The sequence below is a fragment of the Hyla sarda genome, chromosome 10 (assembly GCF_029499605.1).
Source record: "Hyla sarda isolate aHylSar1 chromosome 10, aHylSar1.hap1, whole genome shotgun sequence".
Lineage (NCBI taxonomy): Eukaryota > Metazoa > Chordata > Amphibia > Anura > Hylidae > Hyla > Hyla sarda.
In genome coordinates, this window is record NC_079198.1 from 17,435,572 (window position 1) to 17,452,715 (window position 17,144).

Consider the following 17,144-nt stretch of genomic DNA (forward strand, 5'->3'; position numbering starts at 1 on the left):
TTCCAGCCCACTGGAGCCCCAGAAAGCTGAACTAATTTATGCAGGAAAAGTCATCAACTGCCGAGCCGAGAAGTTCGTGACGAATCGAATTTACTGTAAGTTTGCTCATCTCTAATTGCAACTTGTCCTGCGGGTTCTGTGAAATTAGGAAATTCTTTTTTTTTTTTTTTTTTAAAGGTTTCTGCAAATAATAAGGCAAGGTTGACATTGCAGAGGGCAGACTGTACAGACTGAATCAGACATATTTGGCTATGTATTCCGCACGGATTCTGACGAAAGAATGAGCACGACCATTCAGCAAGCCCCGCCCCTAAAATTCTGAAGCGTGGACTGTGCAGCGGAATCCCATTGATAGCAATGGGATTCTGCTGCACTGGAATTTCTAAGTGTCATTATGCTTGGAAATTTCATAGTCTGAACCCAGCCTAAAATGGGGTTGTAGGATAAAAAAAAATAATATTTCGGCATCCTTCCAAAACTGCACGAAACCTGTCTTTAGGTGTATGTTGCAGCACTGCACGCAGTTTATTCTCTTCAAAGCCAGGTTCGAATTTTGTTGTTGTCTTGTGTTTTTTTTCTTGTGCCTTTAAATTACATCAAAAAAATTCTGGAAAAGTAATTTTTATTATTTATGTTTTAGTGGCGTTTTTAGATTATATTTATTTGAAAACACTTTTTTTTGTTTTGGTGGCAACTTAAATGTAGTGGACCTTAGGCCGGGTTCACACTACCTAATTTTCGAGGGTAATTCCTTATAGCAGTTACATTCAGAAAATCCGGTGGAGCAGTAGAACATTACTGTCAACGAGATTCCGCTCCACAGTGTAATCTTTGGAGTTTCAGCTGTGAAGTTTTTTATTTTTTTTTTATTTTTTTTTTTACCCTTTTTTTTTGGGGGGGGGAAGTATTTTTTGTTTTGCAAGGCTTTGTAAAAGCTATTTGTGCTGTTTTGTGGGTATTTTTTTTGTAAGTTTTCAAGTGTATTGAAGCATTAATTGTACAAAAACACACCCAAATAGTTGGACAAATGCATAGAAACATTTATTTTCTTGCCATGTTACATTTAAAATGAGTAAAATGCACCTTTTATGGCTGTAAAAATTATGGCCATTTAAAAAAAAAAAAAAAAAAAAAATCAAGCCGGCGGCGCTAGGACCGAGCAGACTGCATTGCTGATCCCATAGACTGCTATACATTTCTGGATGGATCTTTTGGGAGATCTGCTCAGAAATGCATTGCCATCTATGGGGACAGCAATGTAGTCCACGCGGTCCTAGTGCCGCTGACTCGATCTCCGGCAGAAATTCTGCCCAGAAATTCCACAGTGTGAACTTAGCCTAAAAGGATACTCCGGCCCCAAGACATCTTATCCCTATCCAATGGATAGGGGATAAGATGTCTGATCGCGGGGGTCTTGCCACTGGGGACCCCCGCAATCTAGCATGCAGCACCCACCTGTAAGCACTGCAGGAAGCGCTGGAGGCTCTTAGTGTTATGCCTCCGACCACGGGGACGGAGTATCGTGATGTCACGCCAATGCAAGTCTATGGGAGGAGGCGTGACGGCCCCTATAGAGTAAGGAAAAACAAAAAGAGACTTTGACGGCCGTTCTTGACGGGGAGCAATGGCAGTGTGTCAGTAGCCTAACATTTACAGCTTCACCTTATCTACCTAGTAGGATGGGAAACCTATTAATATCCTCTTAGAGGTGTTCAGTAAACAGAGATAACACGTATTGTTCTCTCCACAAAGTCCTGTGAAATGTTATCTCAAGTAGGAGAAATCACTTGTTCCAGCACTTGAGATAAAATAGAACTACCGCAACTTCATAAGAGGTTGTTTTCCCTGAATGATCCTTGTCATATTATTTTTGGGCTGTAGCCTAAACACAGATATGTACGGCAGGTATTGAACACGTCACCATTTTTCTCACTAAATATATAGCCAAAGATTTAAAGGGGTACTCCGGTGAAAACCTTTTTTCTTTTAAATCAAAAGGTGCCATAAAGTTAAACAGATTTGTAAATTACTTCTATTGAAAAATCTTAATCCTTCCTGTACTTATTGGCTGCTGAATACTACAGAGGAGATTCTGATGACATCATGACCACAGTGCTCTCTGCTGACATCTCTGTCCATTTAAGCAAATATATGGTTAGGGCAGCACAGTGGCTCAGTGGTTAGCACTGTTACCTTGCAGACTGGGGTTGTGGGTTGTAAATCCCACTAAGGACAACATCTACAAATAGGTGTGAGCGCTATATAAATAGTGAGTTATTATTATTATAATAATGTCAGCAGAGAGCAGTGTGTTCCAAAAATAAAAGTATTTCCTCTGTAGTCTTCAGCAGCTAATAAGTACAGGAAGGATTAAGATTTTTTAATAGAAGTAATTTACAAATCTGTTTAAGTTTCTGGGACCAGTTGATTTAAAAGAAAAAAGGTTTTCACCGGAGTACCCCTTTAAATCTTCACCAGATGTTGGTAACAGCCCAAGTAGCCCATACATCCAAAGAACCAAACAAATCGGCTCAGAAATGAAGTTATGCGTAATAGTGTGAAACGACTGAGGGATAAAGTATAACACATACAGTTTGTACATGATATTTATTTAATAGTTTGTACAGAAACCTTTGTTGGTAATGACAGCTTCAAGACACCTCCTGTATGGAGAAACTAGTGGCATGTATTGCTCTGGTGGGATTTTGGCCCATTCTTCCCCACAAACAATTCTTAAAGGGGTACTCCGGTGGAAAACTTTTTTTTTTTCTTTTCTTAAATCAACTGGTGCCAGAAAGTTAAACAGATTTGCTAATTACTTCTATTAAAAAATCTTAATCCTTCCTGGACTTATTAGCTGCTGAATACGACAGAAGAAATTAACTGGCACTGACGTCAGCGCCGCTTATGAATATTCATCCCCCCTCCCTCCAGTTCTCGCTCTCTTCGCCGCTCCTAACTGGAGGGAGGGGGCATGAATATTCATAAGCTGCGCTGACGTCAGTGCCAGTTAAGCGCCAAATCCCCGCCCATGCCAGTTACAGGAAGATTTCAACAGATAATAAAACTGCAATTACGGGAGAACGGCAGCGCAGATCCGGACAAGGTAGGGCTCATTTTAATTAGCATCTCCCGCACTATCCACCAGTACTTGTGGTTAGTGCGGGAGAAAACAAGTGACAGTTTTCCTTTAAAGAAAAACTGTCACATGTTCACTCCCGCACTAACCACAGGTACTGACGGAGAGTGCGGGGGACGCTGAATAATTTGATCCCTACCTTGCCCCTTTGGATAGGGGATAAGATGTATTTGGCTGGAATACCCCTCATCAATTCTTTCTGCAAAATCTGCTTCCAAATAGTCCTAGCACCGGCCGTGTGGTGATCTAAAACACTTGCCCATTTTGGTGGTGCTCAGCAATGCAGATCGCAGTCTGGTAACCAAAATAGAAGGAGAATAGAAGATGTGGAACTTACCATTATGCTCCCAGGCTTTTATTCCATCACTGCGGATGTACAGGACGGTACAATCATTAGAGGTACAGCCGTTTCACACAACTTGGCTTTGTGAACCTCAGATTAGGTTTCCACTTGTTTCATTTTATTTCAGAAAAAAATTGGCATTATTTTTGCCATTTTTGCGTGAAAATTGCATTTATCTACTTTGCGTTATAGAATGCGGGTGCTGCAGGGAGATCGTGGGGGGTCTCAGCAGCGCCCCCGCCCCCGCGATCAGACATCTTATCCCCTATCCTTTGGACAGGGGATAAAATGTTTTTGCCCGGAATACCCCTTTAAGAGCATTTTATTCTTTTTCAGGTTTAGTCTCTCTCTCGGGCGTATCCTGACATTTGAAGACAGAAGAATGATCTAAGTACAAAGTCCACGAAAACCAGAATGTGTACCTAGTCTGCGGTGTCTCCATTCAGATCCTGAATATAATGGAGGGACGGGTGCTCTATACATCTGGATGATCAAGAAGAAAACCGGTTGTTCTACTTCTCATATGACAACGCCTCTACGTTTGTAATGAACCAAAAGGCAGGTCTGATCACTAAATGTCCATTAAAGGGGTACTCCGCCCCTAGACATCTTATCCCCTATCCAAAGGAGGGGATAAGATGTCTGATCGAGGGGGTCCCGCCGCTGGGGACTCCTGTGATCTCCCTGCTGCACCCGGCGTTCGTTTAGAGCGACAGGTGCAGCATCGGAGGCTCGTGACATCACAGCCACGCCCCCTCAATGCAAGTCTATGGGAGGGGGCGTGACTTGATGATTTTCCTTGAGACCTTATACTGTGTTGCTATTATATATTTTTGCCACCAATAGATACAGTATGGTTTAGGTACTCATCATTATTGAAATTTGAAATTTATGCCGATACATGAACCCATAGGTTATTAAAAGTTACATTTTGGTGCTAGTGCTACAGTGACTTTTTATTTTTTTATTAGCAAAGTTGCTACTTCTTTTTAAGTAAATCTTCTATGTACAGAAGATAAAGCTGGTGGGGCTTTTGAACTGAGCCAGTTGCTCAAATAAAGATGCTATATATATATATATATTTATATATATATATATATTTATACAGATTCCCAGGTATTGTGCTATTCTTCTTTACGTACTACATTCTGCATTAAAGGGGTTCTCCACCCTAAGGTGATTTTAGTACGTACCTGGCAGACAGTAACGGACATGCTTAGGAAGGATCTGCGCTTGTCTCTGGGCTAAATGGCTATGCTGTGAGATTAACATAATACTGTGGATATCTTTTTGTCAACTGGCTATTTCCTGTGAGAGTTCGTTACCTCAAACTACAAGTCCCATGATTCCATATTTGTGTGAGGTCACTTTTCTCCCACACATTAACCACCCCACCTATTGAAACACACCTATGATACTTTCCATGCAATAGACCAGTGTTTTCTGATCAGGGTGCAAAACTACAATTCTTGCACAATGATCTCCCTCCCATCCAGCCATCGCTCCGCCCATTGAAGCAAAGGACAGGCTTCCTCTGAACACTTGACTAGTGATGTAATGTCTCTGACTGCACTGCAACCTGGGAAAACCTGAGACAACACTCATATTGTATGCTGTTAAAAATAAACATAGGGACAAAAATCACAGAAGAATTGTGAGACCACCATCAAACAGAGGTACAGACACTATATTATGAACTACACTAACTTTACAGCCCCTGTAGCATAGTCAAATAAAAAATAAATAAAAAAAATCCCTGAATACCTCTTTAATCATCTCATCAGTTTGCATGTACGGCTGGCTGAATAAGTGAGTTATTTACATCCTCAAGAGGCTGTAAGCTAAAGTGCTTCAGAAGAAAGGCCTGTGTCTCACAATCTGACAGGCAGCGGAGGATGGGAATTATTGATTGGATGGGGATGACCGTGAATAAGAGATGCCCAGTATTGCGTGAGTATTACTGTGTGAGACAACCTCTTTAAGAATTCCTTTTTCCTATATTTACTTAAAGGGGTACTCCGCCCCTAGACATCTTATGCCCTATCCAAAGGATAGGGGATGAGATGTCTGATCGCGGGGGTCCCGCCACTGGGGACCCCCGCGACCTCCGCTGCGGCATCCCAGAAATCCGGTGCACGGAGCGAACTTTGCTCTGTGCCGGATGACTGGCGATGCAGGGCGAAGGCTCGCGACATTACGGTCATGTCCCGCTCGTGACGCCATGGCCACGCCCCTCAATGCAAGTCTACGGGAGGGGGCATGACGGCAGTCATGCCCCCTCCCATAGACTTGCATTGAGGGGGCGTGGCCATGACATCACAAGTGGCGCATGACCGTGACGTCACCAGCCTCTGGCGCTGCACCCGACGCTCTAAACGAACGCCGGGTGCAGCAGGGAGATTACTGCGGTCCCCAGTGGCGGGACCCCTGCGATCAGACATCTTATCCCCTATCCTTTTGGATAGGGGCTAAGATGTCTAGGGGCAGAGTACCCCTTTAAATATCCCCTGGAGAGATACTACATTGCAGCATCAAGCCTCACTTCTCGTAACATGAAGCCTATAGGATATAGTGCAGGCCTGAAATAATCAGTGTTATAATGTGATAAGAGAAGCAAGAATAAACCCACCCTGGGCATTACTGTCTGCTGGCTAATGGATGTGCATGCATTATGCATTATATACCTGATATACGTGACCTCAGTGATGGATTGTATATTATTTCACTATGTGCATACTGCCTGCACTATTGTCTACACGGATAGAAATCATGGCTTGTGTTTTTCAGGCCAATCCAATGGAACAATAAGCAAAGACAAACTTAAAGAGGGTTTTAAAGGGCTATTCCGGGATTTTTATTTATTTGACTATGCGACAGGGGCTGTAAAGCTAGTGTAGTTCATAATAAAGTGTCTGTACCTGTGTTTGATGGCTGGTCTCACAATTATTACACTTATTACATCTGTGTCCCGATGTTTATTTTTAACAGCATACAAAATTACTGTTGTCTCAGGTTTTCCCAGGTTGCAGTGCGGCCGAGACATTACATCACTAGTCAGGTGGTGACAGGCAGCCTGTCTTTGCTTCAATGGATGGAGTGACCGCTGGCTGGGAGAGAGATCATTCTGCAACAAATCATATTTTTGCAACTGCTGGTGGCACACTGGTTAGAAAACACTGGTCTTTTGAATGGATGCAGCTCATTTGTGTTTATAATGGGTAGGGTGGCTGTCGAGACATGACATCACTAGTCAGGTGTTCAGAAGGAGAATGTCTTTGCTTTAGTGGGTGGAGCGACCGCTGGGTGGGAGATCATTCTGCAAGAATTTGCAACGACTGGAGGCACCCTGGTCAGAAAGCACTGGTCTTTTGCATGGAAGAGATCACAGGTGTGTTTCAGTGGGTGGGGTGGCTGATGTGTGGGAGGAAGAAAAGTGACCTCACACTTACAAGCAAGGAACTATTGGATTTGTAGTTTGAGAGAATGAACTCCAACAGGAAATAGCCAGTTCACAAAAATATATCCACAGCGTTATAGTAATCTCACAACAAAGCCATTTAGCCTCAAAACAAATGCGGATCCTACCTAAGCATGTCAATTACTGTCTGGCAGGTACGTACTAAAATCACATTATGGTGGGTAACCCCTTTAAAGGGGTACTACCGTGCTGACAACTTATCCCCTATCTAAAGGATAGGGGATAAGTTGCCTGATTGCGCTGGGGACCCCCGCGATCTCGCACGCAGCACCCCGCTCTCATCAGGCTCCGGAGCGAACATCCGCTCCGGGTCTGATGATGGGGCCGGTGATCGTGACGTCACAGCTCCGCCCCCGTGTGACATCACGCTCCGCCCCCTCAATGCAAATCTATGGCAGGAGCGAGACAGCTGTCTCGCCCCCTGCCATAGACTTACATTGAGGGGGCGGAGCGTGACGTCACATGGGGGTGGAGCCATAACGTCACGATACTCGGGCCCCGTGATCGGCAGTCATTAGACCCTGAGCGATGTTCACTCCGGGCCTGATGAGATCGAGGTGCTGCATGTGAGATCGCGGGGGTCCCCAGAGGCGGGACCCCGCACGATCAGGCAACTTATCCCCTATCCTTTAGATAGGGGATAAGTTGTCAGCACGGTGGTACCCCTTTAAGGAAGTAAATGTTTGCCCATACTGGGTGCGTGAAATTGCATCAACAGCAAAAAGCAGTATTACAATGGGTGCGACTGGGCTGGGGGGCCAGATGAAGGGGTTAAAAAAAATGACTAAATCTGCAGTAGAAAGGTCACACATGGTTCTGTAGGAACTGTATACACTGTGAAAATCATCAATCTCTAGATATGCGGAGCAGTTGAAGAAGCAAGAAGAGACAAGTTAAAACAATTACCTATTTCAATAGAGAATCAAGGGTTCCGGATCTACGCCACAGTAGACATAATATAACATGCACTCGCATTATTTTCAAATTCATGTTGATACCCGTATAAGAGGTTTGTAATGATGCTGTTTGTGCACTGAAAATCAGAAAAATAATAGTCAGAAATCTGTCATAAATGTCCGAGCTTCGCTGTTTGACTCTCGAGCTGCGGAAATTGTTGGTATCAGGACATCCCGTATGGGACTTCCAGTACATGTTCTGATCACATTACTTTCGGGCTGTGGAGATTGCTCACGAGTTTTAAAAGGGGTACTCCGGCCCCAAGACATCTTATCCCCTATCCAAAGGATAGGGGATAAGATGTGTGATCGCGGGGGTCCCGCCGCTGGGGACCCCCGCAATATAGTACGCAGCACCCACCTGTACCTGCTTCCGGAAGCACTGGAGGCTCTGTCTTATGCCTCTTGACCACAGGGACGGAAGATCGTGACGTCACGACTCTGCCCCCGTGTGATGTCCTGCTCCGCCCCCTCAATGCAAGTCTATGGGAGGGGGCGTGACACCCATGACATCACACGGGGGCAGAGTCGTGAGGTCACGATCTTCCGTCCCCGTGGTCGGGAGGCATAAGACAGAGCCTCCAGTGCTTCCGGAAGCAGGTACAGGTGGGTGCTGCGTGCCATATTGCCCCAGCGGCGGGACCCCCATGATCAGACATGTTATCCCCTATCCTTTGGATAAGGTATAAGATGTCTTTGGGCCGGAGTACCCCTTTAAACATCCAACCAACGTCATGGGAAAGTATGATTTAACTGTCTGGACTCCTCTGTTTTACTCTCAGGCTGTGGAAATTGTTGGTTTCATACATAAAAATTTCAGATTTCCAGTGCATTTCTGACCACATTACTCTCAGGCTGCGCAGATTGTCAGTATGGGGACATTCTGCATGGGACTTCCGCTACATTTTCTGATCACTTTACCATCCAGCTAATGGATCAATGTCATGGTAAAGTATGATTTAACTGTCCGGGCTCTGCTATTTTACTCCTGGGCTGCGGAGATTGTCGGTATTGGGACTTAACACATAGACTTTCAGTACATTTTTTGACCACATTACTTTTGGACTGCGGAGATTGCCCTGGAGTTTTAAAACATCCAGCTGCCAGACCAACGTCATGGTTAAGTATGATCTAACTGTCTGGGCTCCACTTTTTCTCTCTCAGGCTGTGGATATTGTTGGTGTCGGACATAACCAATGGGACTTTCAGTACACTTTCTGACCATGTTACTTTTGGGCTGTGGTGATTCTTCATGGATTTCCGGTACATTTTTTGATCACATTACTCTCGGGCTGCAGAGATCTGCTAATTTTGGGCTAAGCAGCCAAGTAGATGCTCCTGCAGCAGATTTTGCTGTCCAGTGACTGTCAATAGACAGCAAATCTGCAGCAAAAAATAAGGACGTGTGAATCGACCCTTAGGGTGCAACTTTTTCTCCATAATTTGCTGCAGTATTTCTGCTGTGGATTTTTCTAACTATTGAAGTCAATAGGTAGCAAAATGATCTCTGGGAGCGCTGAAGAGACCCAAGTACAGCACTCAGGCATCACCACTGCTCCTATAGAAAGGAATGGAGCACGTGCCGTCTGCAGCACGCCCTCCTCACTCAGAGCCGGGTCCCGTTCAGGAGATCAGCTTCTTATTCCCTATCCTGTGGATATGGAGGGGCAAGCTGTGCATAACTAGCTTGCCCCCTGACTGGTGAGCACTAAGGGGTTAAGAAATATACAGGCAAGGTTTTTAGCCCCCTCCCCCGCCTGTAAAACTATAGTGGTATGTCCCATGGGTGGGGGGAAGGAGTGCAACAATCAGGGGTGTAATAGTTTCCCGGGCTTTCAGAGGCCCTCCCCTGGGTATTTATAGCTGTGGTGCCTCCCTTCCCCCCTCAATCTGCCCAGGACCCGGAGTTTTGCCCTTCCTCCCTCCCTTTTTTGTATCTATGTTTGTTGTAAGTCACAGCTTGGCGGTAAGAAGACGGTGAAAGCGGGGTCAACCCGGGGTAGACCTCCACACAGGACGGTGTGGCAGCACCTCTCGGGTTGGTAAGAAGCCAATCGGTGTCTTTGTTACAGTTAAATTGTTATTTATATAAGTAATTTTATAAATAAAGCTGTGGCCGATTCCCACACACGGAAAAGTTGAATTGTTGTTGTGTCAGTTATTATTTAATTATTTATTGTAGTAAGGGGGAGGGGTAGTTATAGCCTGCTAGGAGCTAATTGGGTCTCAGCAGTCAGATAGTTTTGGCGTATATTTACGTCCTGTGCCGGCTCCCGCGATATGAAGCGGGATCGCACCGCGATCCGGCATCATATCGCGTCGGTCCCGGCGCTCATCAACGTCCGGGACCCGCGGCTAATACCACACATTGCGGCGATGTGCGGTATTAACCCTTTAGAAGCGGCGGTCAAAGCTGACCGCCGCTTCTAAAGTGAAACTGAAAGTGACCCGGCTGCTCAGTCGGGCTGTTCGGGACCGCCGCGGTGAAATCGCGGCGTCCCGAACAGCTGACCGGACACCGGGAGGGCCCTTACCTGCCTCCTCGGTGTCCGATCGACGAATGACTGCTCCGTGCCTGAGATCCAGGCAGGAGCAGTCAAGCGCCGATAATGCTGATCACAGGCATGTTAATACACGACTGTGATCAGGATGAGAGATCAGTGTGTGCAGTGTTATAGGTCCCTATGGGACCTATAACACTGCAAAAAAATGTGAAAAAAAGTGTTAATAAAGGTCATTTAACCCCTTCCCTAATAAAAGTTTGAATCACCCCCCTTTTCCCATAAAAAAAATAAAACAGTGTAAAAAAATAAATAAATAAACATATGTGGTATCGCCGCGTGCGTAAATGTCCGAACTATAAAAATATATCATTAATTAAACCGCACGCTCAATGGCGTACGCGCAAAAAAATTCCAAAGTCCAAAAAAGTGTATTTTGGTCACTTTTTATACTATTAAAAAAATGAATAAAAAGTGATCAAAAAGTCCGATCAAAACAAAAATCATACCGATAAAAACTTAAGATAACGGCGCAAAAAATGAGTCCTCATACCGCCCCATACGTGGAAAAATAAAAAAGTTATAGGGATCAGAAGATGACATTTTTAAACGTATAAATTTTCCTGCATGTAGTTATGATTTTTTCCAGAAGTGCGACAAAATCAAACCTATATAAGTAGGGTATCATTTTAACCGTATGGACCTACAGAATAATGATAAGGTGTAATTTTTACCGAAATATGCACTGCGTAGAAACGGAAGCCCCCAAAAGTTACAAAATGGCGTTTTTTTTTCGTTTTGGCGCACAATGATTTTTTTTCCGTTTCGCCGTGCATTTTTGGGTAAAATGACTAATGTCACTGCAAAGTAGAATTGGCGACGCAAAAAATAAGCCATAATATGGATTTTTAGGTGGAAAATTGAAAGGGTTATGATTTTTAAAAGGTAAGGAGGAAAAAACGAAAGTGCAAAAACGGAAAAACCCTGAGTCCTTAAGGGGTTAAAGGTCCTTTTCCTCGTTATTATAATGATCACAGCTCGATCTGAACAGTAAGTCGCTTTAGGGTTTGTTGACATTTAATCCGGTTAGATGTGGAAAAAACTGATCTTTATGTGTCCGCTGACAGATCTCTTCATTACTATGGGACTTGCCAAGTGTCATATGTTCCTGTGCTGTCATCATTTAACACGGTTTGGTATTAAATAGTTTCTCTTTGAAGTAAACTGAACAAAACAAAACAAAGTGTCTACAAACAATTGGGGGGGGGCTAACTGCTTCAATTAATTAAATGCTGCCCAAACTGGTGCAGGCATCGCCAATCCGTGACACTATGATTTATTCTGAGACGCTTGGGCGTCTCAGAGTAATCATGGTTTAAAAATGCCGCCGGTACCCGGGTATGAAGTCACAGGATCGGGTCCCAGCAGCCGCTCCCTGTAAGGCCAGCTTGAGTGACGCATTTATTCCAAACAGTGTATATGGAGAGACTCGTCACTCAAGCCGGCCTGGTGGGGAACAGGCGTCGGTACCCAGGTCAACCCAGAACACTATGATTTACTTTGATGTGGCTGGGACCCGGGTAACCAGTGGCCGCTCCCTGCCCAACTGGTTAAGGGACACGTCTCTCCTCAAGTCGACTGGATGGGAAGCAGGTGCTGGGAACCGGCTGATGACTACTTACCTGGATCCCGGTGGCTGTTCCCCGCCAAGCTGGTTTGAGTGACGCATTTCTACCTAGCAGTGTATAGGGAGACACGTGCCACTCAAGCCGACCGGGCAGGTAGCAGCCTCTGTGACCTGGGTAAGTAGTCCTCAGGGTAGGTCCCAGTGGCCGCTCCACGCCAGGCTGGTTTGAGTGACACATCTCTCCCTAGCAGTTTATAGAGGGAGATGCGTCACTCAAGCCGACCGGGCAGGTAGCAGGTGCCAGGACCCAGTCCTTAGGGTAGGTCCCAGTGGCCGCTCCCTGCCCGACCAACTTTATTGATGCGTTTCTTCCTTGCAGTGTATAGGGAGAGATACATCACTCAAGCCAACTGGGTGGGGAGCAGCTGCCATGACCCACCGGAGGACTTCTTACCTGGGTCTCAGTGACATTTCTAAACTAACTTAAAGCTGTCGCTGTACTCTATCTTCGGCAGCTACACTGACAATAAATGGAGTGGGAGCACACATGCATGAGTTGCTACTCTGTATATAACAATTGGAGAATGTGGAGAATCCTATGAGTCTGACCCCCTGCGATCTGACATTTATCCCCTATGCAAGTTATTTTTTAACTCAGAATTCCCCTTTATAGCAAGAGGGCTTGCTATGGTTTTGTTGCAGTATACGTTAACATCCCCTTATCCCTCTATCCTGATATACCGTATTTTTCGTCCTAAAGGACGCACCGGCGTATAAGACGCACCCAATTTTTAGGGGCAAAATCTAAAAAAATTAAGATTTTGAACCCAATAGTGGTCTTCAACCTGCGGACCTCCAGATGTTGCAAAACTACAACTCCCAGCATGCCCGGACAGCCGTTGGCTGTCCGGGCATGCTGGGAGTTGTATTTTTGCAACATCTGGAGGTCCGCAGATTCAAGACCACTGCAGGAGGAGGTAATACTCACGTGTCCCCGCCGCTCCGGACCCGTCACCGCTGCCCTGGATGTCGCTCCATCGCTGTCGCCGTGTCCCCGTCGCTCCGGAACGTCTCTGCTGCCGGCCGGGTATCCTCGCTCTCCGTCGCCGTTATCACGTCGTTACAGACGCTGACGCACGTACGCGATGACGTGATGACGAGGAAGGAGAGCGCCCGCCATACAGGGGATCCCTGAACGGAGAAGACACCGAGGAGGCAGGTAAGGTCCCCCCTGGTGTCCTGTAAGCACTAACCCGGCTATTCAGTCAGGCTGTTCGGGACCGCCGCGGTGAAATCGCGGCGGACCCGAACAGCCCGACTGAACAGCCGGGTTAGTGTCACTTTCCCTTCAGACGCGGCGGTCAGCTTTGATCGCCGCGTCTGAAGGGCTAATACAGGGCATCACCGCGATCGGTGATGTCCTGTATTAGCCGCGGGTCCCGGCCGTTGATGGCCGCAGGGACCGCCGCGATAGGGGTGTATTCGCCGTATAAGACGCACCGACTTTTTCCCCCCAGTTTTGGGGAAGAAAAAGTGCGTCTTATACGGTGCTTGTAACCTTTATCACAAAGAGAAAAAAGACCCAAAAATATAATATGTGTTTATTATCATTGTGATTTATTATAGAAAGAACAAATAAGGAAATCCTGGTGCAGAATAAAATGGCGGCTTGCACTATGTGTCATATATACAAATGGGCGTCATGAATATAAACCAAATCAGGCAAGAATTTGGGGTGTCGTCCATAGCAACGGATCAGATTCCAGATTCTAACACAGGCTGGAAAATGAAAGAGGGCAATTGATTGGTTGCTATGGGCACCAATGCCACCATTCTTTGCGCTGAATGTCATATAGTGACCAATCAGGGTTTAGCTTTCATTTTGTAAGTGCACTTTAGAAAATAAATGCTGAACTCTCATTGGTTGCTAAGGCCACTCTTATACATGAAGGCTATATGGTGCCTTGCCATCTGGAACGGTATAAAATACAGTCACATACTTTACCTAAACTACACGTTGGTTATGCAATATATTGTCAGATATAAATGTTCGTGAAAATGCCAGAAACATTAGCTATTTGGCAATTAATCGGCTGATTTAAAGGGGTACTCCTGTGGAAAACTTTTTTTTTTTAAATCAACTGGTGCCAGAAAACAGATTTGTAAATTACTTCCATTAAAAAAAAAATCAGTACTTTTTACGGGCTGTATACTACAGAGGAAACGCTTTTCTTTTTGGATTTCTCTTCTGTCACAACCACAGTGCTCTCTGCTGTCCATTTTAGGAACTGTCCAGAGCAGCATATGTTTGCTATGGGGACAGTTCCTAAAATGGACAGCAGAGGTCAGCAGAGAGCACTGTGGTTGTGACAGAAGATAAATCCAAAAAGGAAAGCATTTCCTCTGTAGTATACAGCCCCTAAAAAGTACTGGAAGGATAAAAAAAATTGAATAGAAGTAAGTTACAAATCTGTTTGACTTTCTGGCACCAGTTGATTTAAAAAAAGAAAAAAAAGTTTTCCACGGGAGTACCTCTTTAAACAGGGTCCATTAACAAGTTGGCAGTCTAATGTATGTGGGGATAGCCTGGACTAGACAGGTTTGGATTATGGACAACCTTAGTAATATCTGGTAGCCGCTTATCTACAGCCCCCATTAACTTGTACTGAGTCGATGTTGTATGTTTATAGAGGTGTATGTGGACCCCAGTGTATTAAAACCAGTCATGAGTTCACACCCGTCTTTAAGAGGCCATTCTTCTTTTAGCTTCTACAGATGGGGTTGTCCCCATGAAAGCTGGGGTAAGGGGGGGGGGGGGGAACCATGTCTTTTTTTTTATATGACTATATCTATTCTGCCAATCCACTAGTCCAGGACGTCATCTCATCACTTTCTTGCCTTCAGCTCACGAGCCATTTGACAAAGAGTGCAGGGGCCACAAAATGTGAGACACACGCAGTCATTGCAGATGGTGCCCTGCAAAAGAAAAGGGGGTGAGAGAGATGTCACATGAAGACAAGTCAACACAAACAACACAGGTCAGATTATTGCGGGTTATAAAAGAAGTTTTCAAGGCTAAAATAGTTGATGGCCCATCCTCAGGATAGGCCATCATCAGTTGCTGACTAGTATATAGAATAGAAACCAGGCACTCACCGGTAATGCTAATTCATGTAGATTTATTGATCCATAGTATAAATAGTTGCATGAAGGATGCGTTTCGGCATATTGCCTTCCCCAGCTTGCTGCCTAGGCAGCAAGCTGAGGAAGGCAATATGCCGAAACGCGTCCTTCATGTAACTATTTATGCTATGGATCAATAAATCTACGTGATTTAGCATTAGCGATGAGTGCTGGGTTTCTATTCTCTATACTAGTCTTCTCCCACCTCGTGCACCACCACCACAGACGGAAGTGCCAACCTGACTATTACCAATCAGTGGCAGACTGGTAGGGTGCCAGCACCTGGTAACCCATAGCAGTTGACTCTTTTTACTGTGTGTTGGCTTCAGTTCGCCTCAATAGGAGCTGAGTTGCATTAACATGGTGCTGCCATGACACAGTTAACAGCCAACTGCTTCCAGACACGTTCATTAGCTTGGGCAGGCACTGAACAGTGGGGATGCCACATTTTGGCACCCTGGCAATGAGAGATTGATGGCTTATTTTAATGATATTGCTGCATATAAGACCACAACATGAGAATACACCTCACCAATCCTCGGCAAAGACTCGCACACGCACATGACCAGTCAATTTCATAGGATCCTTGCACAATATTCTTCAGCACTGTATTGTTGCCCTTGGTACTGTCTAGCGTGTGATTCCGCCATAGGCAATACCAAAAGCACAGTCTGATGATCTCTGCCTAAAATATCACCATAGAGCTCTGGCTTTATAAACATGGCCATACCATGACCATAACTCGAAGCTTCCACCCATAAATTGTAGAGTGCCATACTATGGCACCCATAAAAGTGTATAGGGCTATATTGCACCTTTGTATGCCTTCCCTTCATAAGAAGGTTTTTTCCAATTTTGTATGAATCTGAATGTTGCATGCAGAGGCGGCTCAACCATGAGGCGAGATAGGCGGCCGACTAAAGCCTTGAGATTGAGGGGGCCTCGTGGCAGCCTAACTTGCCACTCTGCAGAGCCGGGCCAGGACTAATTTAACTATAAGAGTGTCTTATAGATGCCACTCGGCTGATTGACAGAGAGAAGAGCCATTGGCTTCCCCACCCTGTCAATCACTCTTGGGGCTGCCTGCAATATGCAGACAGCCACTAGAGGCCAGAGCGTCTCTTCCTCTGTGTTCCGTTGAAGAAAAGAGCCTAAGAGAGGACACAATACGGGGGAGCCTGGTAAGTATTTTTTTTTCTGATAGTGGGGGCCTCCACCAAAGCTAACTAAAGGGGTCTGCCCCTATTACCTAAAGGGGGTGCTATTACTACCTAAAGGGGGTCACTAAGGGGATTGATATTACCTAAAGAGGGGGTTAGGGATCTCACAATCTAGTTTCTCCTAAGGCCTCAAAAAAATAAGAGCCGCCTCTGGTTGCATGATCTGCCAGATGTCATAGTATGGACATACAGTATTTTCCTATAGAAGCATTACAGCTAGTGGAGAATATCCCTGTAATACCAAGCCATACAGCATTATATGGAGCCGAGAACACTCTATGACGCTCATATACAAGGCCTACAAATCTGTAGATAAACAGATGAAGTTTGTTGAGATGACCAAGACCTCATGACAACTATGTTTATGTAGATTTTAATCACTTATATAGCGCCATCATATTCCATAGTGCTGTGTAATGTGATGCAGCCGGCTCTAACAAGATCAAATCTCTAATGCCGATACACAATGCAGGTTTCAAGATACAGTAGGAAGTATAGATCCATAACCATAATAGAACTCTTACCGGGATGTGATGTCGCTCTCTTATGCCGGTACGTAAGGCGAGCACCGCGCCCCCTACCGCTGGCAGACAGCAGCACTCTCCAAAATCTGAAGCCACTCTGCAAGCAAGGCAGGGTGTGAGAAATGTCCCACAAAGACCTGGAAGAGACAAATATATCATGGATTATATAAAAC

The 17,144-nt window shown here is 45.2% G+C and overlaps 1 protein-coding gene across 5 annotated transcripts in view; it reads right to left on the minus strand.

Moving 5' to 3' along the window:
• Positions 1 to 14,410: 14,410 nt before the first annotated feature.
• Positions 14,411 to 17,144, minus strand: part of LOC130293614 (cornifelin homolog) — a 56,914-nt gene continuing 54,180 nt past the window's right edge. For all 5 annotated transcript variants that reach the window (XM_056542495.1, XM_056542498.1, XM_056542497.1 and 2 more), the window contains 2 exons: positions 16,972 to 17,108; positions 14,411 to 15,020 (listed from right to left, as the gene is read on the minus strand). In XM_056542495.1, the coding sequence (XP_056398470.1) occupies positions 14,931 to 15,020; positions 16,972 to 17,108 (227 nt within the window). In that variant the 3' untranslated portion in view covers positions 14,411 to 14,930. The remainder of the gene's footprint in view (positions 15,021 to 16,971; positions 17,109 to 17,144) is intronic.